The sequence below is a fragment of the Parasteatoda tepidariorum genome, chromosome 11, assembly GCF_982258835.1.
Source record: "Parasteatoda tepidariorum strain Cologne lab strain chromosome 11, Ptep-v5.0, whole genome shotgun sequence".
In the NCBI taxonomy this organism is placed as follows: Eukaryota; Metazoa; Arthropoda; class Arachnida; order Araneae; family Theridiidae; genus Parasteatoda; species Parasteatoda tepidariorum.
In genome coordinates, this window is record NC_141765.1 from 84,135,885 (window position 1) to 84,159,628 (window position 23,744).

Sequence of the window (23,744 nt, forward strand, 5' to 3'; positions counted from 1 at the left end):
ACTTTAATTACTTGTAAATTACACATTTTTCAATGAATTGTTTTCAAATTTTAGAGCAAAAATTTTATAATTAATTTTATATTGCTCTGAAAATTTTGTTTAATTTTATTGAATAATTTTAGTTTTAATAAAAAAGCATAAGGCAAAAAAATAATTTTTTTAAATCAAAATGCCCATACCTCTATAAATATTTAAGCTAAGCTTTCCAAATTTTGTGCTGTTATTGCATGTAATCACCAAATTATTTGTTAAAAGTTACAAGTTAATTGCTACATTTTTTGACATAGAATGCTCAAAAACTTTATTTTCCGTTTGTAATTTATTGTCGGTCTCTCAAAGCTAAAAACTTTAAACTTCATTGATATGCGTGAGAAATCGCATGATCCAAACACTTTTGAAACTTATGATTCTTTAAGTATTTCTTGAGAAATATTAAATATGCATAGATATAGAAGTGTTTCCGTTATTTTGTCCACCCTTTGTAATTACCAGTTTCTTTATTCTAGCTTTTAATAGTTACTTTTGCATAGTTTTTGGAACAGTTTTATGCAGTAGTTTCATATTATATCTCATTTTCATTAATAATTTGGATACCTTTCTGAAGAATAATAAATTACAAATTATCTAACCTAATAATTAATGTAACATTTATAGGTTTTCCATAATTGTCTCATATGTTACCTAAATATCTATTAAAATTATTGGAATATTATACAAATAGCTTGATATCAGGTAAAGACATTTTTCCTTATTTTAAAACAAGCAAGTTCAGATGTGCCATTTTTAATCAATTTAAGTAAAAATAGCTTTTTTACTGAGCGTTTTTTTTTAAATATTGAATTTTTAATTCAAAATATTAATTTAGTTTATAACGAGAAAAAAAAAGCGCATCTATTTCCAGAAGAACTGAAAACCGTTTGATAATTTTATTTTCTATTTTAACTGTTCCTCGGGCCGGGCAAGGTTGACACAGGTCCCTTCAGTGGGTCTATAAATGAGTACCAAGCCTGCTTGGGAACTAAACAATGGGGGTTCCGCGATCGGATGACCACCTAACCGGAACATCTGTTCCTGCATCCCAGAGCCCAAGGTCAAAAAAACTGAGATGGGCAACAGTAGGCCTTGGCTGTCGAGCCACTGAGTTTAGTTTATTTTAACTGTAAAATTTGTAATGATACTTCCCAGTCAACACGCATTGAAACATTATTGTTCATAGCAACTCATAAATATCAGTTTCTTTATGATTCATTAAATTCTTTCCTATTTTATGATCGTTATCTGTACTTTAGAAATGGATAATCTCTTTTTAAACATGACAATTCATTACTTATTAGGGTTTTAAGAAATGATTCATAAAATTGTTCAAGAAAATTTTTTAAGAATTGGAATTCCAAAAAAAGAAAAAAAAAACATTTTTAATCATTTGCAAGTGTGGGGGATAATTAGTAATCAAAAAGATTTCGTCAAAACGAGGATCATTGTGTGTATTCGACTATCAGAGGCTCTTTTTTTTTAGCAACATTACAAATACAAAAGGAATATAAATTTTTTTTCGTTGTATCGTAAAACCTAATATCGATGTTTGATTGTATTATTTGAATCATGTCCGAAATAGCACACATTACTAAGTCACAGTGAATAAAGGCCAGATTGAGCAAATATGAAAATTCTAAGGATTGTGAGAGGAAATAGATAAAGGTTGAAGGGCGGTTATTAGAAATACTTCCACGTTTAATTAAGCCCTCAAATATTTCAATGTTTTTATCCTATTCATTATCCATACTAGTAATTTGCTGGATTTTGATAACGTATTTTTTTCCTACATTAAATATTATTCTTTCTCATAACGTGTATACTTTAGGAATTGTATTTTTGACAAGGATTCTAAAAACACAAATTACAGTCATTACGGTAAGTAATTGGAAAGGCGATGTTTTTAATATTTTCATCACTACAATATTTTGCGTACATCGGTGCTATTAATGTGCTTTTTTTATGTTTTGTTTTTCTCCTAAAATGAATCTATGATTCGACTCTATCATTATATTTTCATTATATTTAACATCAGAATGCTATTCTGAAAAAACGGTCAATTATTTAAAATCATTTTTTAGATTTATTCATTTAGTAACAATTTTTAATTAGCTGAAATTAACTTTTTCTTAAAATACTTTATAGGAAAATTTCATTGTTTGCATGAAATTCAATTTAAAAATAAGTGCACGTCAAAGAAAAATAACTATTTTTTATAATATTTTCCTTTTAGTTTATTTTTTACAATATTAAAAATATTATTATAAAATTTTTATGCCACCTTTTCCTTTTAAGTTTTTAGAAAGTGAACGAAGGAAAATTATTCGATTTTTTTTTTATTTCATTGAAAAACATGTGGTTAAAGATTCGGTTATTTACCAGTACTCGCAATGCATGTTAAACTTCATAAATTTATGACATTTTCGTGTTTTTCAGTAGAATATTTTTGAACTGTCTTTTATTCAGAATAATTGCAATGAAATATTCTAACTTGCAGAGCAACTGACTGAGATTAGAAAAGTGAAAGTTGGCCGAATAGTCTGTGATAATTCAGATGATACTCTGACGATTCCTCTAAATACATACATGGTTGGAGATCCTGTTTTGTAAGTTTTTATTTATTTTTAATGCAATTATTATAAGTTATACGATAATAATTATAATAAAAGAAATAAAATAAAATACAGTCGAGCTTCGATTCCGCGTCTTTTGTTTTCCCGTATGTATTGTACCGAGAGCAGTGGCGCTGAACACTCCTACTTATATAGGTTTGGCTGCGGAATCCTGGAACATGATTCTAGACAATTCTCTTTAACTCCGTAAATAATAGTCATATCGCTCCGAAACTCGAATTTTGCAGAACTATGATTTGGCCGCTAAATTGATCCTCTAGTCTCCAAAATTATCGCCAAGTCGGCAAAAATTTCACCAAACCGAGTTTTCCATAAGAAATGCATTAGTCATAATTTTTTCTCTGAATTACGTTAGAATTACGCTTTTTTTACGAATTTTCTAATTGAAATGTTCATTAAAGGTTCGTCTGAAATATTTTGCCTACTAACAAAAACATTTACTAAATTATAAAGATTTTTACAAATTCGTAACAATATCGTATTCTTTTAACGGTCCCGACGCAAAGACTTAATCTTATAATGTTACTAGTACAAGTTTAGATCATTTTTGTAGCTAGCTGATTCCCGCGTTTATCGTTCAGAAATTCTACTAACATATAATAAAAATATGGAAGTTAATTTGTTTTAACACGAAAAACAGAAAATTTTGATGCTAGTTACAAAAATGTAAAGAAAATTGGGAATTTGTTACAGTTTGAGCAAAACGTCTCAAACAACAGGTTTGATGCGTCAGATGATGAAGATGTTGAAATTTGTGGCGTTGTTGGATTAAAAAATGGTGAGCTTGAGAAGTTCAAAATGATTCCGATGAAAACCGAACTGAATGTAATCAATTAGAACAAACATTTGCGGAAAGCCTTTAAAACAGCGAGGAACTTTTTACTTTCACATGAACTTACGGAGAAAGAGCAACAATCTGTAACAAATGTCTAAAATTTATTGTCTGCATTTAGGAAAAATAGAACCGAAATTTCCAAATGTCTTAAGTAAATAGATAAATTTGATCTTCCTTCTCCTGCATCCTAACTATTTTTGCAGGAAGCACATAATTTGTTCAATTAATTCAATTTTAGTATTTGATCAAGATTTAAGAGATATGTGCACTCTCACGTAGTATTCCATACGTAAATTCAGGGCAAGCTCTATACACTGTTTGAATTCTTATTCTAAAATTACTGAAAAATACCTGGTAGCAGTTTGTACATCCAATTAACAGTTAAGTTTGCGGTCAAGAACATTTTTTACCCTTACGGCTTTGAAACCGTTCACAACAAGCATGGTTAAAAAACCATGATTGCAAAAGTACTCAGTTTTTTTAACCATTTTCAATCAGCATGGTTTGAGAACCGTAAAATTAAATTTTACTGGACATTGGAGGTAGGTTGGGGTTCAGTTGTGTTTTGAACAGTGGGATCAATCGAACAATGGGGTTCGCTTTTATTAGCTTATTTGATTGTTTCACCTATCGTAAGAGAGGGGAAATACTATACTTTTTTGTGTCAAGCAAATTTATGGTGTTACCATTTATGTTTGAATGAGAGTATCGTATTTTAATGGTCCAGAGTCACAAATTGGAGGATGTGGGACACTGTAAATTCTTCACATGTTGAAGGTAATGGAGGAAATATTGTTGTGTCAACGCTGGGTTTCGAACTCTCGTTCTATTGGTCAGGAGATTGACAGTTTAGCCCTCTCGGTATATATGTACCCAGTTTCAAGGAACTAAGTGGCTTCATTAGGTGGGCATAGTTGGTGAGATCAAATTCTGGTTGTTTAACCATATTAAATGAAAGTAGTTAATAAACGGTTTTTCTCACAGATAACAGTTTGAATACCATCCCATTTATGGTTATTTGACTGTTTTTTTAATATGGTAAAATAACAATTAAATGAAATGCTATTTAACCATTTTTTCCTAGAAATTTCTAACAGTGTAGAGCAACCAGGTTGTTAAGTGGTAGCTGCGCAATACAGTGAGTGTGGGATACTTCGTGACAAAGTCTCTTTCTGTTTTTACTGTATAATCAAAATACAAAAGAATTATGTTTGTGTTTTTCTTAGAAACCCATTTGTGGAATGTAATAGTCATCATTTTCCTCACATGGATTTAACGAAGTGGAGAGATACAAGTTATGAATAAATTGAAGATATTTATGTACATATTTCATGAGGTTATCCTCAAGCCAAGACTTTAAAGTGAAACAAACTTTTATATTTAAATACTTTACCAGCTATTTATTTTGTGTTGTCTCAATAATGTTTTACTTAAAAAGAATCAATTAAATTTCAATCGTGATAAAATTGAAAAAAAGAATGCTGCCAAATACTTTTCTAGTTACTACATGGGAGAAGTGGATAGATCCTGACTTTACAATTTTAACTCACGTAAGCAGAGAAAAACGATTACCTATATAGTTTGAAAAATTACCATTGTGCATGAATTATGATAAGAAAAAAATTTATATAATTATAAATTTTTACAGATATAGTTATTTTATACCTTGTATTTGTGTAGGTGTTCCGTTGCAATTGTTTTTGTATTGTAAAAGTTTCAAATATTTTTAGGAAATATTTCCAAGCCAAAATACATCAAAAATATATTTTTAGTTTTGTAGTTTCAAGCTTCCCGTTTCAATAAATTGTTTATTTTCTTATCGGTGAGCTGCTTTTTACAGAGTTAAAAAAAAAATTCTTAATAAATGTCCATTTATTCTTAAGCTATATTTATAATATTTTGTTTTTAGTAGACTTTTTACAAATAAATATGAGAAAACAACGAAAATACATACTTCTTAAAAGTTGTTAATTAGTAAATTTCAACTTACTTATTCTAGTGCTTCCTTAATTATAAAAATCAATTCATTCAATTAGAGAAGTTAAGTTTTAAAAATGCGCGAGAATTTCTTGCTTTATTTAAGGCACCAAAAGCATTTCTTTAGAATGGTATAATAACATTTGAATTTATGAATTTATGGTATAATAACATTTACCTATGAAGTACCTATGCAAATCTTTATTTGTCACTACGTTATGGTAGTTGAGTTCAGACTTTTGACATCTTAATTAGCTAAAACACAACAGTATCTCTTAGCGTGTTCCTTAAAGTTGTACGTAAATGCAATTTTAGAATTAGTTTCTCAAACATTACAAAGCAGGGTTTGACAAGTTCTGACACTTGTGTACCAAACTTCATAAAAATTAAAATTGGTGATATAGTGAATGGTCAATACTGGTCAAATTTATTCATGCAGCAACTCTTTTGTCATATTTCTTTTTTTACACTCTTTTTTTGTATAGTACTTTATTTTTATAACTTTTGTGAATTTATGTCAATTATTTATGAATATTTGGCAATCTAAAGCCAGTGATCTCTATACAAATAACAGAAATCGAAGAAAATTTTAAAAATTGAAGGAGATCCATTCTTGTAAAATCCAATTCATTGATCCGAAAAAAATGAAAAGCCTTTTTAAAAAGAAATGGATTTTAATGTTTGAAAAGTTTCTCCGTCATAATATCATGAAAATTTAGGATTTATTCATTGATTTTTAAAATTTCTATCTACTTGAAAAAAATGCTCTTATAAAATCGATATAAATATTGTTTAAAGTATTTTAGGTAAAAAAAATGTGAGTAAAAAACTTGATTTTTTTTTTTACTGATACTGTAATCCAAGTATATAAAAAGTTCGATTTTTGCTGTGAAAAATAGGAAAAAAGAAATATTTTCAAATATTGCTTAAAAAATGTTTCTTTTTTTAGTAAAATGTAAGAAATATGATACCGTCAGATTGGGTGACTTTGTGCAACGAGGGGTGACTTTGTGCAAACTGTCATTCTTTCAATTACTAACATTATAATAATTAAAAACAAAAATTTATTCATGATTTGTTACCTCAATTGATAAGACTTTTAAAGTTTAACCTACCTTCCTGGCCAAGGTAACTAGAACTTCTTCAACCAAACAGACTTTCCAGCCTCCGATTTTACGACGTTAAAAAATTTGAAACTGTTTGTAACTTGAGCTCGCAATTTTTCGAGAACGATGATGTTTACATTGCCTGTTCTTGGTAAACCATTAGTTCGTTATGTTGACAACTCAAATCAGTTGATACCGAGCTTAAGAAAAATGCCCCTAGATGGCACGACGCAAAAATTGAAAAAAATGACAGTTTGCACAAAGTCACCCCATCTGACGGTAGTGAACTTTATTTTGATACTAAATAAATAATAAGTGCTATGAAATTTAGATAAAGTTAACCTAAAAAAATTCGCTACATTTTGGTTCACACTGTCAAGCTGGAGTAACTGTGCTTGTCATATGTTCACATAAAATTGCGGGGTATCTATCACTATTGTATAATTAGATCTAACAAAGTCTTCTCTAATTTTCATGATATTTATGCTAAATAATATCTATTCATTAAACGGCTATCGGACAGTAAAATGCTAAATAAAATCTCCACTCATCGGATTAACATTAGCGTGAGGCATAAAACATGTTGTCGATGAACGCGCAAAAAAAATCAAATAATATTATTTTTCAAGAACAATGTTTAATGTTTTCATCGAAATGAGCATGTCTTTGAAGGAAATTCAGAACGGGGAATTTGGCTTAAATATTTACTTATTCATAATTTTTATAGTTGCTCGGCGATATTATTATTAAAATAATTATTTTTTCTGATATTTAGAAGAAAGTTGACTATCTTTCGTAGATTAATGTTTGGAGAGAATGTATTAACATGAACTTATGACGTTAATGAGCGAATTTTTCATCGCTTTTTAGTCCTTCGTGCCTTACATGGCTCATGTGCCCTTCATCTCGCATGATCAGGAATAATCCTAATTTGAATTGTACTATCAAAAAAAATTTTAGAATTACAAATTTTTTAGGCAGCTATACGTGTTTCTCTCTTTAAAATATTCTTTTTTAAGTAAATTAGTCAGATAATTGAACCTTCTTCGAATAAACAAGAGCTTTATGTAAATTGAATGTTCTGTGTTTAATTTTATTCTTTACTTAAGCATTAATTCTTAAAATGATTTCAATTGAGCTATTTTAATAAATTAGCCTCGTTTAATCATTACTTAAACAATTTATAGATAACTAAACGGAAAATTATTTTTTGACTAAAAATATTGGGAATATAAACATGTTCAGAGGTTTCTGGGGAGCGAAATTTTGTATTTTAGAGTAATACTACAGGATACATATACTTTCTTACTGATTAAATGGCTGCATAAATATCAGGATCGAATAAAAATCTTTAATAATTTCACAAATATTGGCTTGAATTTCGGCAAATTCAAATATAGTGCTCAACAATTTCCGATATACATATATATATATATGAAAAGAAACGCTTTTTTTAATTTCTCCTTCTACATTTAGAACAGATGCGAAAATAAGCTTTTAAATTTATAGCTTTTTTCATTTTGTGACGTTTTACATGATTTGAACTTCTAAACTGAATCACTTCTTTAAAACTTTTTTACTGCCTTCTAAAAATGGAAAATTCCCAAAAACATAACACCCACCGAAAAATATAAAAACAGCAAACTTAATCATTCCAAAGCCTATTAATAAGAAATAGAATGGAAAGTTTACATCAATTTAATATTTTAAAACTATTTCAATTAGTGAGCTCTTTAAGTGCAGAAAAAGACTTAAAAAATTTTAAAATGAGTTTTTATCAAAATATTTTTCTAGTTATAATTTAAATTTTTCGTTTTCGACCAAACTTTACTTTAAAAAAAAATTTCCTGGAATTTTTTGATACAGATAATTTTTTTCGAAAATTTTTTTTTATTTTTTTTGCCTCAATAATTTTTGCCATTTTTAGAATTGAATAGTCTAGATAATAATAAGTTACCAAAATTAAAACAAATAACAAAGTTTAAAGAGCAAGCTGGCATTTTCAGACTTTTTTTTTATTTTTTCAACTGCTCACACGTCAACGACAATCAAAATATTTAAAGATGAGGTTGTGTGTATTTCTGTAAAAGATTGACGCTTTTTGCTTATTTTGTGAATGTTAAGTGCGTTTGTTTCAGAAAGTAAAAAGTTTTTATTTATCTATACAAGGTGTTCTGAAATGACCCCCCTTAATGAATATTTTTGAATCCTTGTCCGAAAAGTATACACGTTAAGGGTAACAAATAATTATTTAAGTAAGAAAAAAGCACAAACTTTATCAAAATCTAACAAATCACCACTGCGGAAGGCTGGTCTAGAAGCATCGAAACCCATCTGATAGCCGGAGGAAAAATTAAGGAGTTAAAAGAAACAACTCTAAGTTTCATTAGAAAACTAAAATAATTTTGATGCTTTCGTACCATCTTCCTTACTTACTACTAGTGATACAAAAGATTTCAAAATCGCTGATGTTTTTGCTCATATTTATCGAAGATCTTGTGTATATCAACCTTAATGTTTTCTAGATCCTGACCTTTACAGTTTTTGTGCTAAGGAAGTTGTTATTTTTACGGTTATTATATTTTACAATCTTGCTAGTTTACTAAAAAAGTAAAGCATAATCCACATTCGCACAAAAAATAGCCTTACTGTATGAGTATTTTTTTCGAAATTTTATTTATGAATGTAAAAGCTACTTTTTGTGTTTTCATTGTAAATTTTACTTTTAAATCTTGAATGAAACAATTTTTACACAACTGTATAAATCTGTAACTATTTTGTATTATGATAATAAGACATTTGTTCTGAAGATTCACTCCAATTAATAAATATGACAGAAAGAGCTAATGATATGGGAATATCGATTCCTCGCAGTGCCATACTTTTGGGTCTGCAGAACATTTTTTCACGAATTTTTGAAGAATTAATCTTTGTTTAAGTTTGTATTTAAATCAGCTGTAAAATAAATAAAATTTATATTCCTTGTTTCGTTTTTTTCTTTTATTCATCTCATTTTAATCTTTCATTCCATATGTTTCATTGCATAGGTATTTTCATTATATAACTCTTTTTTTTTAAATTTCAGAAGTTCTCAATTCAACCTAAAATTTACTATAAGAAAAATAAAAAATTACAGATAAGATAAGAAAGAGTATAAATAAATTTGAGACAATGGTGTGCAGAAAAGGATTGAAAGGCATACAGATAAACCATTTTGATGACTAAGACTTTAAATATTTTGTTTTTATAGTGAAAATAAATCTTCAATTAGTAAATATTTGACTCAAGAACAAAGAAACTGTGATTTTAAAAGAATTGTTGAAGTTTTAGGTCATTAAATTTTTTATATTTTTTAAGAAAACTTAAAAATACTTAGTTGGAAGCGAGAAAATTTTTTACTCAGTAGAATTTCTGCAAACATTTACTTAAAAAAGGAGTTTGAAGTATAGAGTTAGATTTTTATGAATGTACAGTGGTGGCCAAAAGTGTGGACACTTTTTGAAAATTTCATGTTTTTCAACTTTGTGTGCTTGTAGAATATTGAAGTAAGCGAAGATAGCTCCTTTGAGATACTAATATTTAATTAAACATATTTACATTTATATACAAGTTGGTTTGATTTACAAGAAGCATCATCACAGCAGGTGATGAGAGAAAATACTGACAGGCTGTTATGTGCGTGCTGGTATTTATACAATTCTAATATGATGACGTCAGAACTCTTTTTTCAGTTCACTTCAAAAATAAGTAAAAACACAATTGATTAAAGACAAACAGATAACAATATGAAATAAACTTGATTTTACGATGAGCGGCGAACCTATCACCACACAGTATCCCCCCAGTGACAAAGTCACGATACCAATAATGATTGTTTAAAAACAATCATAAAATACAAAGTAGTAAATTCAAATGTACGTCTTAATTACGAAGAAAAAAATTTAACTTTTAAATTGGAATACAATTAATAGATACAAAATATTTAGATGCTTTTATATTCCATACTCTTTAACAAAATATTTTGGGAAATGCACACGGCGACCAGATTTTGTAACAATTTGCTTTTCTTCCTTTGTTGGAGATAATTGCTTTTCGACCATTGGAATTTTATTTATTTTTAATTTCTCAGAAATTTGAAAAGCTGGTTTAATTCTATCTATTGAGACAGTTATTTTCTTACCATGAAAATCAATAATAAAGGTTTTTTCAGAACGTTCAATTACACGGTGTGGTCCGGTGTATGCAGGGGATAGTGGAGGACGAATTCTATCTACTTTTAAAAATATATGAGAACAAGATTTTAAATTAGGATTAATATAGAACTTATTTTTACTGTGTGCTGATGCTGGTACAGGACTTAATTTTCTCATTGCGGCCATTAGATTTGTGACATAATTTTCTGTTACTGGTGGAGATAAAGAATTTGCGTTTAAAAGATCCGAAGAAAGTTGTGCACAAGTTGCATTAATATCAGCTTTTAAAGCTGTGCGAATACCTAATAAGACAACTGGTAAAATTTCGGTCCATTTATTATTTTCCTGTGCTATTATAGAACTTTTAAGTTGTCTATGAAATCGTTCTATCATTCCATTACTTTGCGCGTGATATGAAGTAGTATGGATGTGGTTACTGCCTAAAATATTAGTGAGATTTCGAAAAAGAGTCGATTCAAAATTTCGGCCTTGATCGGTAGTTATAGTAACGGGAGTGCCAAATCTAGAGATCCAACCGTGAATAAGTGCTTTTGCGGTGGTCTCGGCAGTCATATCCGTAGTAGGGATAACTTCTGGCCATCTCGTGAATCTATCGATTATTGTTAGGCAGTATTGCTTACCTTCAGAAATTGGAAGTGGGCCAATAAAATCCAGATGGATATGGGAAAATCTTGCGTCGGGTTGAGCAAATGTACTAAAAGGAGCTTTAGTGTGTTGAAAAATTTTAGCTCGCTGACATTTCTCACAAGAACGAACTTTATTTTTGATATCCACTTTCATGTTGGGCCACACAAATCGTTTAGAAATTAAATTCGTAGTTGAATATATTCCAGGATGAGAAAAATAATGTAAATTATCAAAAATAATTTGCCTGTATGATTTTGGAATAAAAGGTCTAGGGTACTTAGTTGAAAAATCACATATTAAATTAACATCTTCCAAAGAAAAGTAATGTTTTTCTAATTTCAAAGATGAATTATTTGAATTTAATATTTCTTTCAATTCTAAATCTTTATTTTGTTCTTGTTCTAGTTTTTTAAAGTCTATAAATGGAGGTTTTGAAATTGCATTTATTTCTATTCGCGATAGAGTATCAGCAACTGAATTAGATATTCCTTTTACATGTTTAATATCAGTTGAAAATTGAGAAATATAATCAAGATATCTGAATTGACGAGGGGAACATTTTTCAGGTTTTTGTTTAAACGCATAAATTAAAGGTTTTTGGTCAGTAAAAATAGTAAAACTTCTACCTTCAAGCATGTGACGAAATTTTTTTATTGACGCGTATATTGCCAATAATTCGCGATCGTATGTTGACCAATTTTGCTGACTTTTATTTAATTTTGTTGAGAAAAATGCAATTGGTTCCCACTCATTATTTTGATATTGCATTAAAGAACTGCCGATTGCAAAATCAGACGCGTCAGTCCACAGACTTAAATTAGCACCAGGTTTAGGATATTTTAATAGAGTTGCATCGGCTATTGCTTGTTTTGCATCAGAAAAAGATTTGTTTGAAGTATCGGTCCAAATTAACGGTAAATCAGATTTTTTTGATGATTTGTTAGATTTCCTAATATTTCGTTGTCCTTCTAAAAACTTGGTTAAAGGTGATAAAATATGAGCTGCATTAGGAATAAAGCGTCGATAAAAATTAAATAATCCTAGAAATCTACGTAATTGAGTAATCGTATTTGGTTTTGGAAAATTTAGAATTGCATTAGCGCGATCATTTAAAGGTTCAATACCTTTTTCGGAAACTTTGAAACCTAAAAATTGTAAACTATTCTGACCAAATAAGCATTTAGAGGGATTTATTGTTAAACCGAAATACTGCAGTCTATCAAAAAGTGATTTTAAATATTTTATATGCTCTTCGGGAGATTCGGAAGCTATTAATATATCATCTATGAAAGCGTAAACGCCTTCCAAGCCTCTAGTTACTTCGTCAATGAAGCGTTGGAAAGTACTGGCTGCATTGCAAAGTCCGAATTGCATACGAGTACTTTCGAATAATCCGAAAGGAGTTATTATTGCAGTTTTATGTACATCTTCATGGGCTATAGGTATTTGATGGAAAGCTCGAATTAAATCAATGTGAGAATATATTTTAGTTCCATGTAGTTCACTAGTAAAATCCATAATATTAGGAATTGGATATTTATCTTTAACAGTTTGAGCGTTTAAAGCTCGATAATCACCTACTGGACGCCAGTCCAAACTATTTTTCTTGGGAACTAAATGTAAAGGTGATGAAAAATTACTTTTGGATGGGCGCATGTGGCCTAAATCCAACATATGTTGAAATTCCATTTTTGCTATTTTTAACCTATCGGGTGCTAGACGCCGAGGTTTAGCAAAAACTGGTGAACCAAACGTTTCTATATGATGTACAACATTATGCTTAACAATTTGGTCTGAGCAAATAGGTTTTGTTATCTCAGGATATTCGTTTAACAGTTTTTCATAATAATTTTCACCAAGAACAGTTTTAATTGATATAATGTCAGCAGTTTTAAAAATACAATGAGAATTTAAATTAGTACTAATATCATTTAAGCAACGTTTTCTAATATTAGGTTTAAGATTAAAATAGTATAAAAAATCTGCACCTATAATATGATTAGTTATATCACAAATATAAAATGGAAAATTAAACTTTCGTCTAAGACCGAAGTCTAAAGTTAACAATTTCTTACCGTATACTTTTATGATGGTATTGTTCGCAGCTTTAAAAGTCTGAATCGGAGAAAGAGTTTTTTCTTTTTTATTTGCTGGAATAATTGAGCAGTCACTTCCGGTATCCACTAGAAATTGCTTGTTTGATTGTCTATCTCTAACAAAAAGGCGACAATTTGTTGGAGGCAAGATGTTAGTCGCATTCACTCTTGCCTTTCTTGGTTTTTCTGGTAGATGCAGGGTTTGACACACTTTCTAGCATCAGATTTAAATTTCCGGTGATAGAAGCACATTTTGGAGTTTCGATGTGGAGATGAGGATTGGCTTTGACGATTACGAAACTGTGCATAATTCCGGTTGCGAGACCTGCTGCGTGTCCGCAATGCAGCTACTTCTTTTCGTAGTGCTTTAACTTCTTCTAAAAGCTCAAAGGTGCATTGTTGGTTTGAAGAAACTACGCTAACTTCACTTGAAGTTGACACTTCCATTACTTTATCAGCAATTTCTGCTGCTCTAGTTGAACTTAGTGAAGGGATTGCGGCCAATATCGACTGAACATGCTGCGGTAGCTGATTTAGAAATAGTTCCAAAAGTAGAGAATCTGAGATTTCGTGGGATTCAGCTCTTCTCTGCATAGTGCGCAAGAGTTCACTGGGCTTTCTATCTCCTAGTTGCTCTCCGGAAAGTAAACGTCGAATTTCCTGGGACTTTGTTTCCCCACAGCGTGCAATAATTTCTTCTTTCAGCTTTTTGAAAGGATCTTCTGCGTCAGGAGTTATAATGACGTCCCTTACAACTGCGGCTACTTCAGGAGGAAGATGGGCGAGGCAGTAGTTAAACTTTGTTTTGCTCTCTGAAATCGGCTTCGGTGTCGCAAGCTGGAAAGTTGCTTCGACCATATGGAACCACAGGTGTGGATCAGAGATATTGAACATGGGAATTTTTACTGCAGATGATTCCGCCATAGTTGCAGTTTCCTATTAATCCAAGAACCAAAAGCAGGAAAGATCAAAAATAAAAGTTACTTGTATCGTCAGACATCCGGGTCACCATTGAGGTAAGCGAAGATAGCTCCTTTGAGATACTAATATTTTATTAAACATATTTACATTTATATACAAGTTGGTTTGATTTACAAGAAGCATCATCACAGCAGGTGATGAGAGAAAATACTGACAGGCTGCTATGTGCGTGCTGGTATTTATACAATTCTAATATGATGACGTCAGAACTCTTTTTTCAGTTCACTTCAAAAATAAGTAAAAACACAATTGATTAAAGACAAACAGATAACAATATGAAATAAACTTGATTTTACGATGAGCGGCGAACCTATCACCACAATATATTAATTTTCACTTAAATACAAACGTTTAGATATCAAATTGAAGGTAATTTAATGTAGAATTTAATAATAAATACAGTATTACAATATCTGTATCACAAAAAAGATTATGCAACAAATAGTCAGATCTATTTTAGAATTGCATTTTTTAAAGTGATACTTACACAATCAATACTTAGTAGGATGACCCTTATTTTTCAAGACAGCTTCACTGCGTCTTTTCATCGAGTGAGCGAGTGTTTGGAGTTCATCTTTCGTATTCACACGGTGCCAAGAATCAATTATAGCTTCAATAAGTTGTCTTTTATTGGATGGACGTTTTTTTCGTACAAGAATTTTCAAACATCGCCACAAATTTTCAATTGGATTGAGATCAGGGCTGTTTCCAGGCCATCGTAATATATCTGTGCCTTTATTTTGAAAGCATGCTTTGCATACTTTTGCTGTGTGGCATGGAGCTGAATTCTGCTGAAAAATAAATGGTGCGTTGTTGGAGAAGAGATTCCTGATTGAAGGTATCAATTTTGGTTTCAGGGCAGTTTCGATGTATTTTTTGGCATTCAGGATGCCATCAATCACTTGAATTCGGCCCGCACCATCTGCAGACATACATGCCAAAATCATGACATTTGTTGGATTTTTTGTAGTTGCTTCAATGCAATCAGGATGAAGCGCTTCGCCTACTCTACGTCTCACGTATTTTCTACCATCACTTCCAAAGAGCAATATTTTACTCTCATCACTCCAGATTACTTGCTTCCATTGATTTTCTGACCATTTAATGTGTTCTTTTGCCGACTTAACTCGTTTTTCGCGTTGTTTTTGATTTTGATTTAAATATGGTTTTTGCCTTGGAATTCTAGCTTGTAGTCCAAATCTTGATAACCTTCTTCTTATTGTTTTTGAACTTACTGCAATACCAGCTGCATTCATTTCACATCTAATGGCATCTGATGACATTTTTCTATCTTGAAGGCATAGCCATTTAATTTTTCTATCGGTAGTAGCCAAAAAATACATCGAAACTGTCCAGAAACCAAAATTGATACCTTCCATCAGGGATCTCTTCCCCAACAACGCACCATTTATTTTTCAGCAGGATTCAGCTCCATGCCCCACAGCAAAAGTATGCAAAGCATGCTTTCAAAATAAAGGCATAGATATATTACCATGGCTTGAAATATTGATAGCTAGATATTGAAAATTCTTGTGCGAAAAAAACGTCCATCCAATAAAAGACAACAAAGTGAAGTTATAATTAATTCTTTGCACCATGTGATTACGAAAGATGAACTCCAAACACTCGTTCACTCGATGAAAAGACGCTGTGAAGCTGTCTTAAAAAATAAGGGTTATCCTACTAAGTATTGATTGTGTAAGTATCACTTAAAAAAAATACAAATCTAAGATAGATCGTACTATTAATTGCATAACTTTTTTTGCAATACAGATATTGTAATACTGTATTTATTATTAAATTCTACATTAAATTACCTTCAATTTGATACATAAATGTTTATATTTAAGTGAAAATTAATATATTCTACAAGCACACAAAGTTGAAAAACATGAAACTTTCAAAAAGTGTCCACACTTTTGGCCACCACTGTATATCATAAATATAAGTATATGTTACTGTGACTGACTGAAATTGTTGGTTGTTGACTTCCACCGTTGACAATAGCAGTCGCTTTGGTAAATGTCCGAAATATATACTAGGTTTAGTACAGTGCCACTGCCCGGTATGCCCTACATCAATGTTTTTTTCAAGGTTCTGTGCCACTGCCCGGTGTGCCCTTCATCAATGTTTTTTAAGGTCAAGTGCCACTATATGCATTTAACCGGTACTCACAAGCACTGCTGTTTCTCCGAAACTATCCCCAGCAGATATTAAAATATCGAATAAATATAATAATATCAACGAATAAATTAATATCAAATTAGATCTAACAAATATTTCGGACATTCATCCAAGTAACTATGCAATTATTGACATTCAAAGGTGAAAGTTGACATTCTCTTTGTTTTCGGTCTTTCTCCATAACATATATATGAAATTAAATTGATTTTTTGTGTGCTTTCAAGTGAATACGATTTATATTTAATCAAGTAATTAGGCATTCACAAACCTCTGAAAGTCATTGGTGTTCAAGAATAACTTCGTTTCAAGAACTAACCGGTTACTTAAAACGGCATGAATTAAATAAAAAATAGAGCTAATAAAAAAATTAAAAAATTCACTCTATAAAAAAGAGAACTTCTTAGTGCAGTGAAAGACTATTTTCGAAAGCGATGGTGCCCCCTCTATATTTGTAACTTTCCAGTTTTCAGATACACGAGTGCCATGATACTGTGAGTGATCACTTATGACTCATTATTTTTTAATCCTGAATGAATTTTTACCACTTTTACCCACTTATACATATAACATTATGAATTGCAACAGGTCATGAAAACGCATCAATTTTTAAAAAATTTATATTAAAATTTTTTTTTTTGATTTCATGTTTTGAAAAATTAAAATTATTTTAACTTTATCATAAGCTTGTTTAGCGACGTGCATATGCGAGCTTGTGTGCTCAACACAGAGAACAAATTATAAAATCGTGTTAGACAGAAAAACAAATCATCGGTGAGTTAAAAATGCGTGTTTAAGAAAAGGAAAATAAGTATTTAAAAAAATGTACATTGTATGTAATCTCGTTTTTCATGAGTGAAAGCTCTTTTTTTAAAGAATAAACTAATGAGTCCAAATAAGTTTGCAGTATGATATCCATTCAAATAAGTCATTTGATACATTTCATTAGCCTTTTAGTCTTTAAAAAAAAACTCTGAAAGTCAGTTTTTGTTTTTACAGGGTTGCTAAGGGCCCGATAAATTAATAATAGTGGAAGTAAATTGATGTTATTGAAATTCAGATTTTTAAACTAACTTTATTGAACAAAATCTCAAATACGAAGACGTCGTATAAGCATTTTAGATTATGTACAGGCATTTGCAACCCCGAAATGGAAGAAGTAATTAAAAAAAATCATAAAGCGTAAACCCCTACGTTAAAGCTTTTTATATTCCTGAACTTTCGTGTTTAAATAAAACTAGAACAGTTTAAAAATTTTCTATAAATATAAATATTTCAAGATGTAAACGAGCTATAAATATTTCAGGATGTAAACGAGCACTTTTCGAAAGACGTTCATAGTTAAATATGTAACTAGTTTCAAATGAAACCCGCGATGCAAAAAAAAACTATAAAAAATTTACTACCCTTATGTTAAAGTTACACATGTTTATAGATTTCCATGTTTTGCACGAAATATGAACTTTTTTAAAAATGCTCTTTGATATTTCAAGTTATTTACAGACAATTTCCGTAAATATGAAGGTGAAATTTTAATGTGCAACTAGTTTTGAATGAATGGCGTGATGCAAAAGATAAAAAAAAATCCCAAAGTGTCCACTCTTATGTTGAAACTATGTATACTCATGGATTAGTCGTGTTTTCTAAGGAATGTGCATTTTTTAAAATTTCTATAAATATATCTTGTTAACTAAAGGCATTTTCAGAAAATAAGCCGCTCATAGTTTAATTTGAAACTGGTTTCAAATGAATCCCAAGATGTAAAAAATTATGAAAATTCATAAAGCGTCCTTCTTTATGTTAAAGCTCTATATGTTTATGGCTTTTCATGTTTTGAACAAAAAATTAAATTTTTTAAAAGTGTTCTATATATTACAAACTGTTTATTGTTTGCCTTCAATTATTTTTGTTATTTTTTGGAAATATAATGTAAAATGTGTTTCAGTAGTTGTAGATTGAAGTTTTTGTTAATTATCACATAAATCAAAAAAACAGATGGAAAATGTCTGACAACAGCCATACAGAGGAAAACAAAATCTTCATCATGATAAAACTTTCATTTTGTTGAAGACTACGAGCTAAAACAAAATAAAAAAGAATATTGCTATCCAACTGACATTTTAAGCAAAATCATAAATGTTGCGTAATAGGACGAAGCCATAGGGGATCGATCCCCCTCGACATGTCTAATCAAATGTCTAATCAAAAGTATCAAAAATCAAAATTCGAACAACAGAAAATTACTGACACTTTTATTAATTTATAGGAGCCTTAGCAACCTTGTAAAAACAAGTGTTGACTTTTAAAAGATTTTTCAAAAAGAAACCACTTGAATAAAATGTGCCAAATGACTTAATTAAATGGACGCTATAGTATTGCGAACTTATATTTGGATTCATTAGTTTATTCTTTTAAAAAATAGTGAATTTTACTCATTAAAAACGAGATCACATATTACATCTGTACAGCTGTATCCATTCTTAAACGCTTTTTTTTTTAGCTGTGTCCCTTTTCGTTAACGATTCTTTCGATTCGAAGGACTATTAGAGCTAAACTGTTTAATCTAGAAATTGTCTGATTTAATCGAGATATTCATTGTTCAGTTGTATACAATGTATTAATATCTAAAAGTCGTAGATGTACTATTTAATTTTATATAAATGATTCTTTTTTAGAAAAAGTTAAACCACTCAGTTTTACCCCACTGGTGAAGTGAAACCGCGTACACCGCGTACTATGGGAGATTTAGAAGTACCAGATTTTCAGTAAAATAGCAAATCGACATTTCTATTTTATGTGACAAATTTAAAAAAAAAAAATATGCATGTGATGTAGTCAAGACTGTACTCAAGGGGGTGGGAGGGGCAACTATCCGCGGCCGGGATGACTGGGGCCCCAACAAAATTTCTTTGTAAAAAATATGGTGCTTATTAATGCTTTTTCAAAAGAAAATGGCAGAGAATTCAAAAATTACAATTGTGGTCTTCAAAAATTCTACAAAATATGAAAGTAACGCTATTTGCCTTGACGATGGGGCCCGTCATTAATTTTGTCCTGGTATCCGTAAAATCTTTGTTCACAGCCTCGGATGTAGTTCCTCCGAAGCTTTTGTGAATCCAGCGTAGGCACACATCAAGGGGATACATAGAGAAGGAAATCTAGCTTTCATTGAAATAATCAGTCCTCTAAGGTTAAGTGCTGTCCCTGTGTACTAAGGAAAAACAACGGAGCAGAAGAGCAGAGTTTGCAACCTCCTCCTAACCAATACTGGAATTGTTGGAGTGAAGGAGAAAAGTTTTCCTTATCGTTAGTTTGTTCTGTATTGATAAACAGTAGAATACTATTAATAAAGATATTTCTTTGGGAATATCATCAAATTTTGATATAGAAAGATAGAATAAAATGGCGGTTGGTGGAAAGCAACGCAGCTACTGTCGGTTTGCCCCAGCTACTGTCAGTTTGCTTCTTGCGCATGTGCTCGATCTTAGTTCTCCTAATTTCATTACTAAATCTGAGTTTGTTGATCATCCTGTAAATTGTTTTCCTGGTATAGCGTACCGAGCAAATTCCCCTCGTTAGTTATGTATTCTAAGAACTGGACTTCTTTTATATTCTTTGACTGGTCCGTGTAGTACCCTGTTTTACCCCCTAGGAGAGGTTTTCGAAACGAAACAAAGTAGTGCAATTAATCAAACTAAATCCTTATTGTTTGCTGGAACATAAATCTTAAGTAAACTTTTAATAAGCTGGACTAGAAAATTATTTTTATAACTGTAATGACCAAATGAATATGAATAGAATAGCTGAAAAAAACAAGAGAACGTCGGAACATTAAAAAAACATTAGAGAGTTGACATTGCAAAAAAAAAAAAAAAAAAAAAAAAAAAATCTACACGGACGCCGTGAATTAACAACAACATGCCAATACAACATTCAAAGTTTTTCCGCCGAATTTCACCAAAATCGAGATACCCGATTTTATCCCACTACCCGATTTCACCCCACCTTTCCCTATATTCTTTAAATTATGTGCTTTGGATAAAAAATATTTTCTTTTTAGATAATTCAGCTTTTTTACGGAAATTTTTATGAAATATACTACCCATATTTTAATATGAAACACCCATATTTTAATGTGAAGTTTCCAAAGGATCCTCAAGGCAAAATATTATAAAAAATCCGAAAAACATCCAAACTTATATTGAAGCTCTATATGTTCCTTAATTTGCGTGTTTTGGACAAAATAATATTTTAAGTTATATAAGAGCATGTTACTCACCCTTAAATATTTTATAATATTTTAATTGCTTAAATATTTTAAGTTATATAAGAGCATTTTTAGAAACTATGACGCTCAGGTTTTATATTAAAATTAGTTGCAAATGAATTCCATTGCACAAAAAATTATTTAAAAAAACACATGTGAGACACAGAGAAGTCTATCACCCTTACTTTAAAGCTGAATTATAAAGAATTCAAAAAGGACTCTTGCGTTAAAACGATATGTGTTCCTGAATTTGCGTGTTTGGGACAAAATGCGAAATTTTTTAAAATTTTTCTATAAATATTTCGGGTTATGTTTTGGAATTTTCATAAAATAAGACACCCACATTTTAATATGAATCTAATTTTAATGAATCCTGTGATGCAAAAAATAATAAAAATTTTGCAAAGCATCCACCCTTACGCAAAAACTATATATGTTTATAAATTCATGTGTTTTTCACGAACAAAGTTTTTTTTAAGAAAAGATTATCAATATCTCATGTTCTGCAAGGAGCATTTCTAGAAAAATATGACGTCGATATTTTAGTTTGAAGCATATTTCAAAAGAACCCGCACGGCAAAAAATTATAAAAAAAACTCATAAAACGCCTAACTATACGTAAAAGCTTTTTATGTTTTTCAATTTGTAATTTTCTTCGTAATAGTTCTAGGATATATTTATAAAATACGGCTACCATATTTTAATATGTTAGTTTCAAATGAATTCCGTGAAGCCAAAAATTATCAAAAGTTTACAAGGCGTCTACCGAAACTAAAACACTGAATATAAAAAGTTTACAATGCGTCCACCGAAACTTCTTGATTCTGCGTGTTTTGGAAATACTATTTGTATTTAAGTTTCTGTTCCCTCAAAATACACCCGGGATTTCGTTTTTTCTCATGTGAGGCCACAAGAGATCCAATTGGGTCCCGGCTTGTTAAAAGTCTGCGTTTTCAGTTTAACTTGACAGGGTTTCACCCTGTTATAACTCGACAAAATTGTTAAGTATATGCATGAAAAATCTACCAAGCTATCTCATTACCTCATTTACAGGCTTCTATAGCATTATAACTTAAAAAGATGTTTTTCAGCACTTAGAAAAATACCAATACTACGAGAAAAATTCTTTATTATACAATCTACATGGATCTGAACAATTTCTGTTGATGATTCTCAACATATTCATGAAGTGCGGTAAATATAATAACTTAAATTATAAATATCAACTATGTATTAAAATTGCATAGCCAGCTACGCTACTTTAATGTGTATCCAATCAAATGATCACAATTTTCTTTCTTGAAAACAAGAAAATAATAATAAATAAATATGGTAAAAAATGGCAGGTCAAAGTTCTTATTTTCGCACTACTTTGTACTTTGTTCATGGTCTGATGTTTCAATTGAGCATATTTATATAGGTATAGTGATGCTATAAATTATCTGCTGAAATGAGAAGTCTGTCATTGGACAACAATTTTCTTTGGGAAAGAAAGAAAACTTGCTTCTTGAAATAAAATACTACATTGAATCTGTAATTAATATTCCCGTTGAATTTGCTTCGAAAGTAATACTTTGGACATTAGAATTATTCATTCATTAACTATATTCGAAAAACTCTTCAAGTTAAGACACTCATCAAGTTAGAACCTCATCAATTCAACACAAAAGACACTCAACGCTTGCATCTTAATATATAATATTTATTTTTGTTTTTTTTGAATTTATAAATTAGGACTGTTCTCTTATTTTATGTTTAGAAATATCTTTTAATTACTCACAATTCCAGTAAATATTTAGTTATGGGGCGGGTATACTCTAAACGGGAATTTTTTTTTAATTTTGTTGAGAAAATATTTTCTGATTATTTTATGTTCTTCTAAAAAAAATACTACCTCAAAAACTCATCTTACTATATTTTTTTACAATTGTTTCTTACAATTTGTTTTCAAATATCAACGGGAATTTTTCGTTTATATTTAAAAATATTCTGCAATTTTCAGAAAATTCTGATTAAATAGTCTTAAAGCTTTATTTATGAGGCATGCAACAAAAACCCTCCTTGATGGTGCTGTTAAAACCTTAGTTCAGATCTTCTGTTCATACGATTGTTTTCATTATAGTGTTATCTTTAATGTGATGTCAAATAACGGTGTAGTAAATAGAAAAGTCAAATTATCTAATTAATTCTGCAAACGCAGGCTGTTGGAAATTTGTAGAGTCGAATGTAAGGGCATGTTTCTGCACTTTCTGGATCAAAACTTAGTAATTTATGGTGACTATATTTCTGAACACATTGTGAAACTAAACTGTTGCATGATTTGCATTTTTCACCTGGATTTCTGAAATAAAAACATAAATAACGTTATCATGATGAAGGAAAATTATTCTATCAATTGTTATACGCAAAAAAAGGGGAAAAAATTCCAAAATATATAAGAAACAAAAATAAATCAAGTTAAAATTCGCTGGACATTAAATAAGTATAACACTTTAAAAATAATCATTAATGTAGATTTTCGGATCAATTCGTATTTCCGTCAAACGAATATGCAACTTAAAATGAATGGTTGTAAAACCTCAAGATTACAATAACAAATTTGATTAATTTAAAACTTGTAATTTTTATAAATGTTTAAATAAAACGTTTTATAAATTTAACTTTAGATGTATTAATTTGAAACATCATAAAATACACCTTGTGAACTTATCTATACGAATACAATAAGTTGTTCTATGGTCTTTTGTACAAGTTTCAGGCATAATTAGCTAACGAGTTTGCGAATTAGTTTGAG

The 23,744-nt window shown here is 30.2% G+C and overlaps 3 protein-coding genes across 7 annotated transcripts in view; 1 reads left to right on the forward strand and 2 right to left on the reverse strand.

Moving 5' to 3' along the window:
- LOC107446436 (peroxidase-like) overlaps positions 1-5,601 on the forward strand; it is a 129,619-nt gene extending 124,018 nt beyond the window's left edge. Inside the window, exons 15-16 of the mRNA XM_016061083.4 lie at positions 2,531-2,639; positions 4,728-5,601. Coding sequence (XP_015916569.3) covers positions 2,531-2,639; positions 4,728-4,806 — 188 coding nt within the window. The 3' untranslated portion in view covers positions 4,807-5,601. The remainder of the gene's footprint in view (positions 1-2,530; positions 2,640-4,727) is intronic.
- Positions 5,602-13,635: 8,034 nt separating this feature from the next.
- LOC147801865 (uncharacterized) lies at positions 13,636-14,651 on the reverse strand. The gene has a single exon (XM_087154950.1). The coding sequence runs from the start codon at positions 14,443-14,445 to the stop codon at positions 13,684-13,686; it is 762 nt and encodes a 253-aa protein (XP_087011076.1). The 5' UTR covers positions 14,446-14,651; the 3' UTR covers positions 13,636-13,683.
- A 7,416-nt stretch (positions 14,652-22,067) lies between these two features.
- The window catches only part of LOC107446434 (uncharacterized), a 62,401-nt gene continuing 60,724 nt past the window's right edge, over positions 22,068-23,744 (reverse strand). For all 5 annotated transcript variants that reach the window (XM_071187793.2, XM_087154960.1, XM_087154961.1 and 2 more), the window contains one exon: positions 22,068-23,291. In XM_071187793.2, coding sequence (XP_071043894.2) covers positions 23,129-23,291 — 163 coding nt within the window. In that variant the 3' untranslated portion in view covers positions 22,068-23,128. The remainder of the gene's footprint in view (positions 23,292-23,744) is intronic.

Excerpts from the sequence above, each read along its gene's own strand:
- LOC147801865 (XM_087154950.1), bottom strand. The coding sequence starts at position 14,445 with ATGGCGGAATCATCTGCAGTAAAAATTCCCATGTTCAATATCTCTGAT.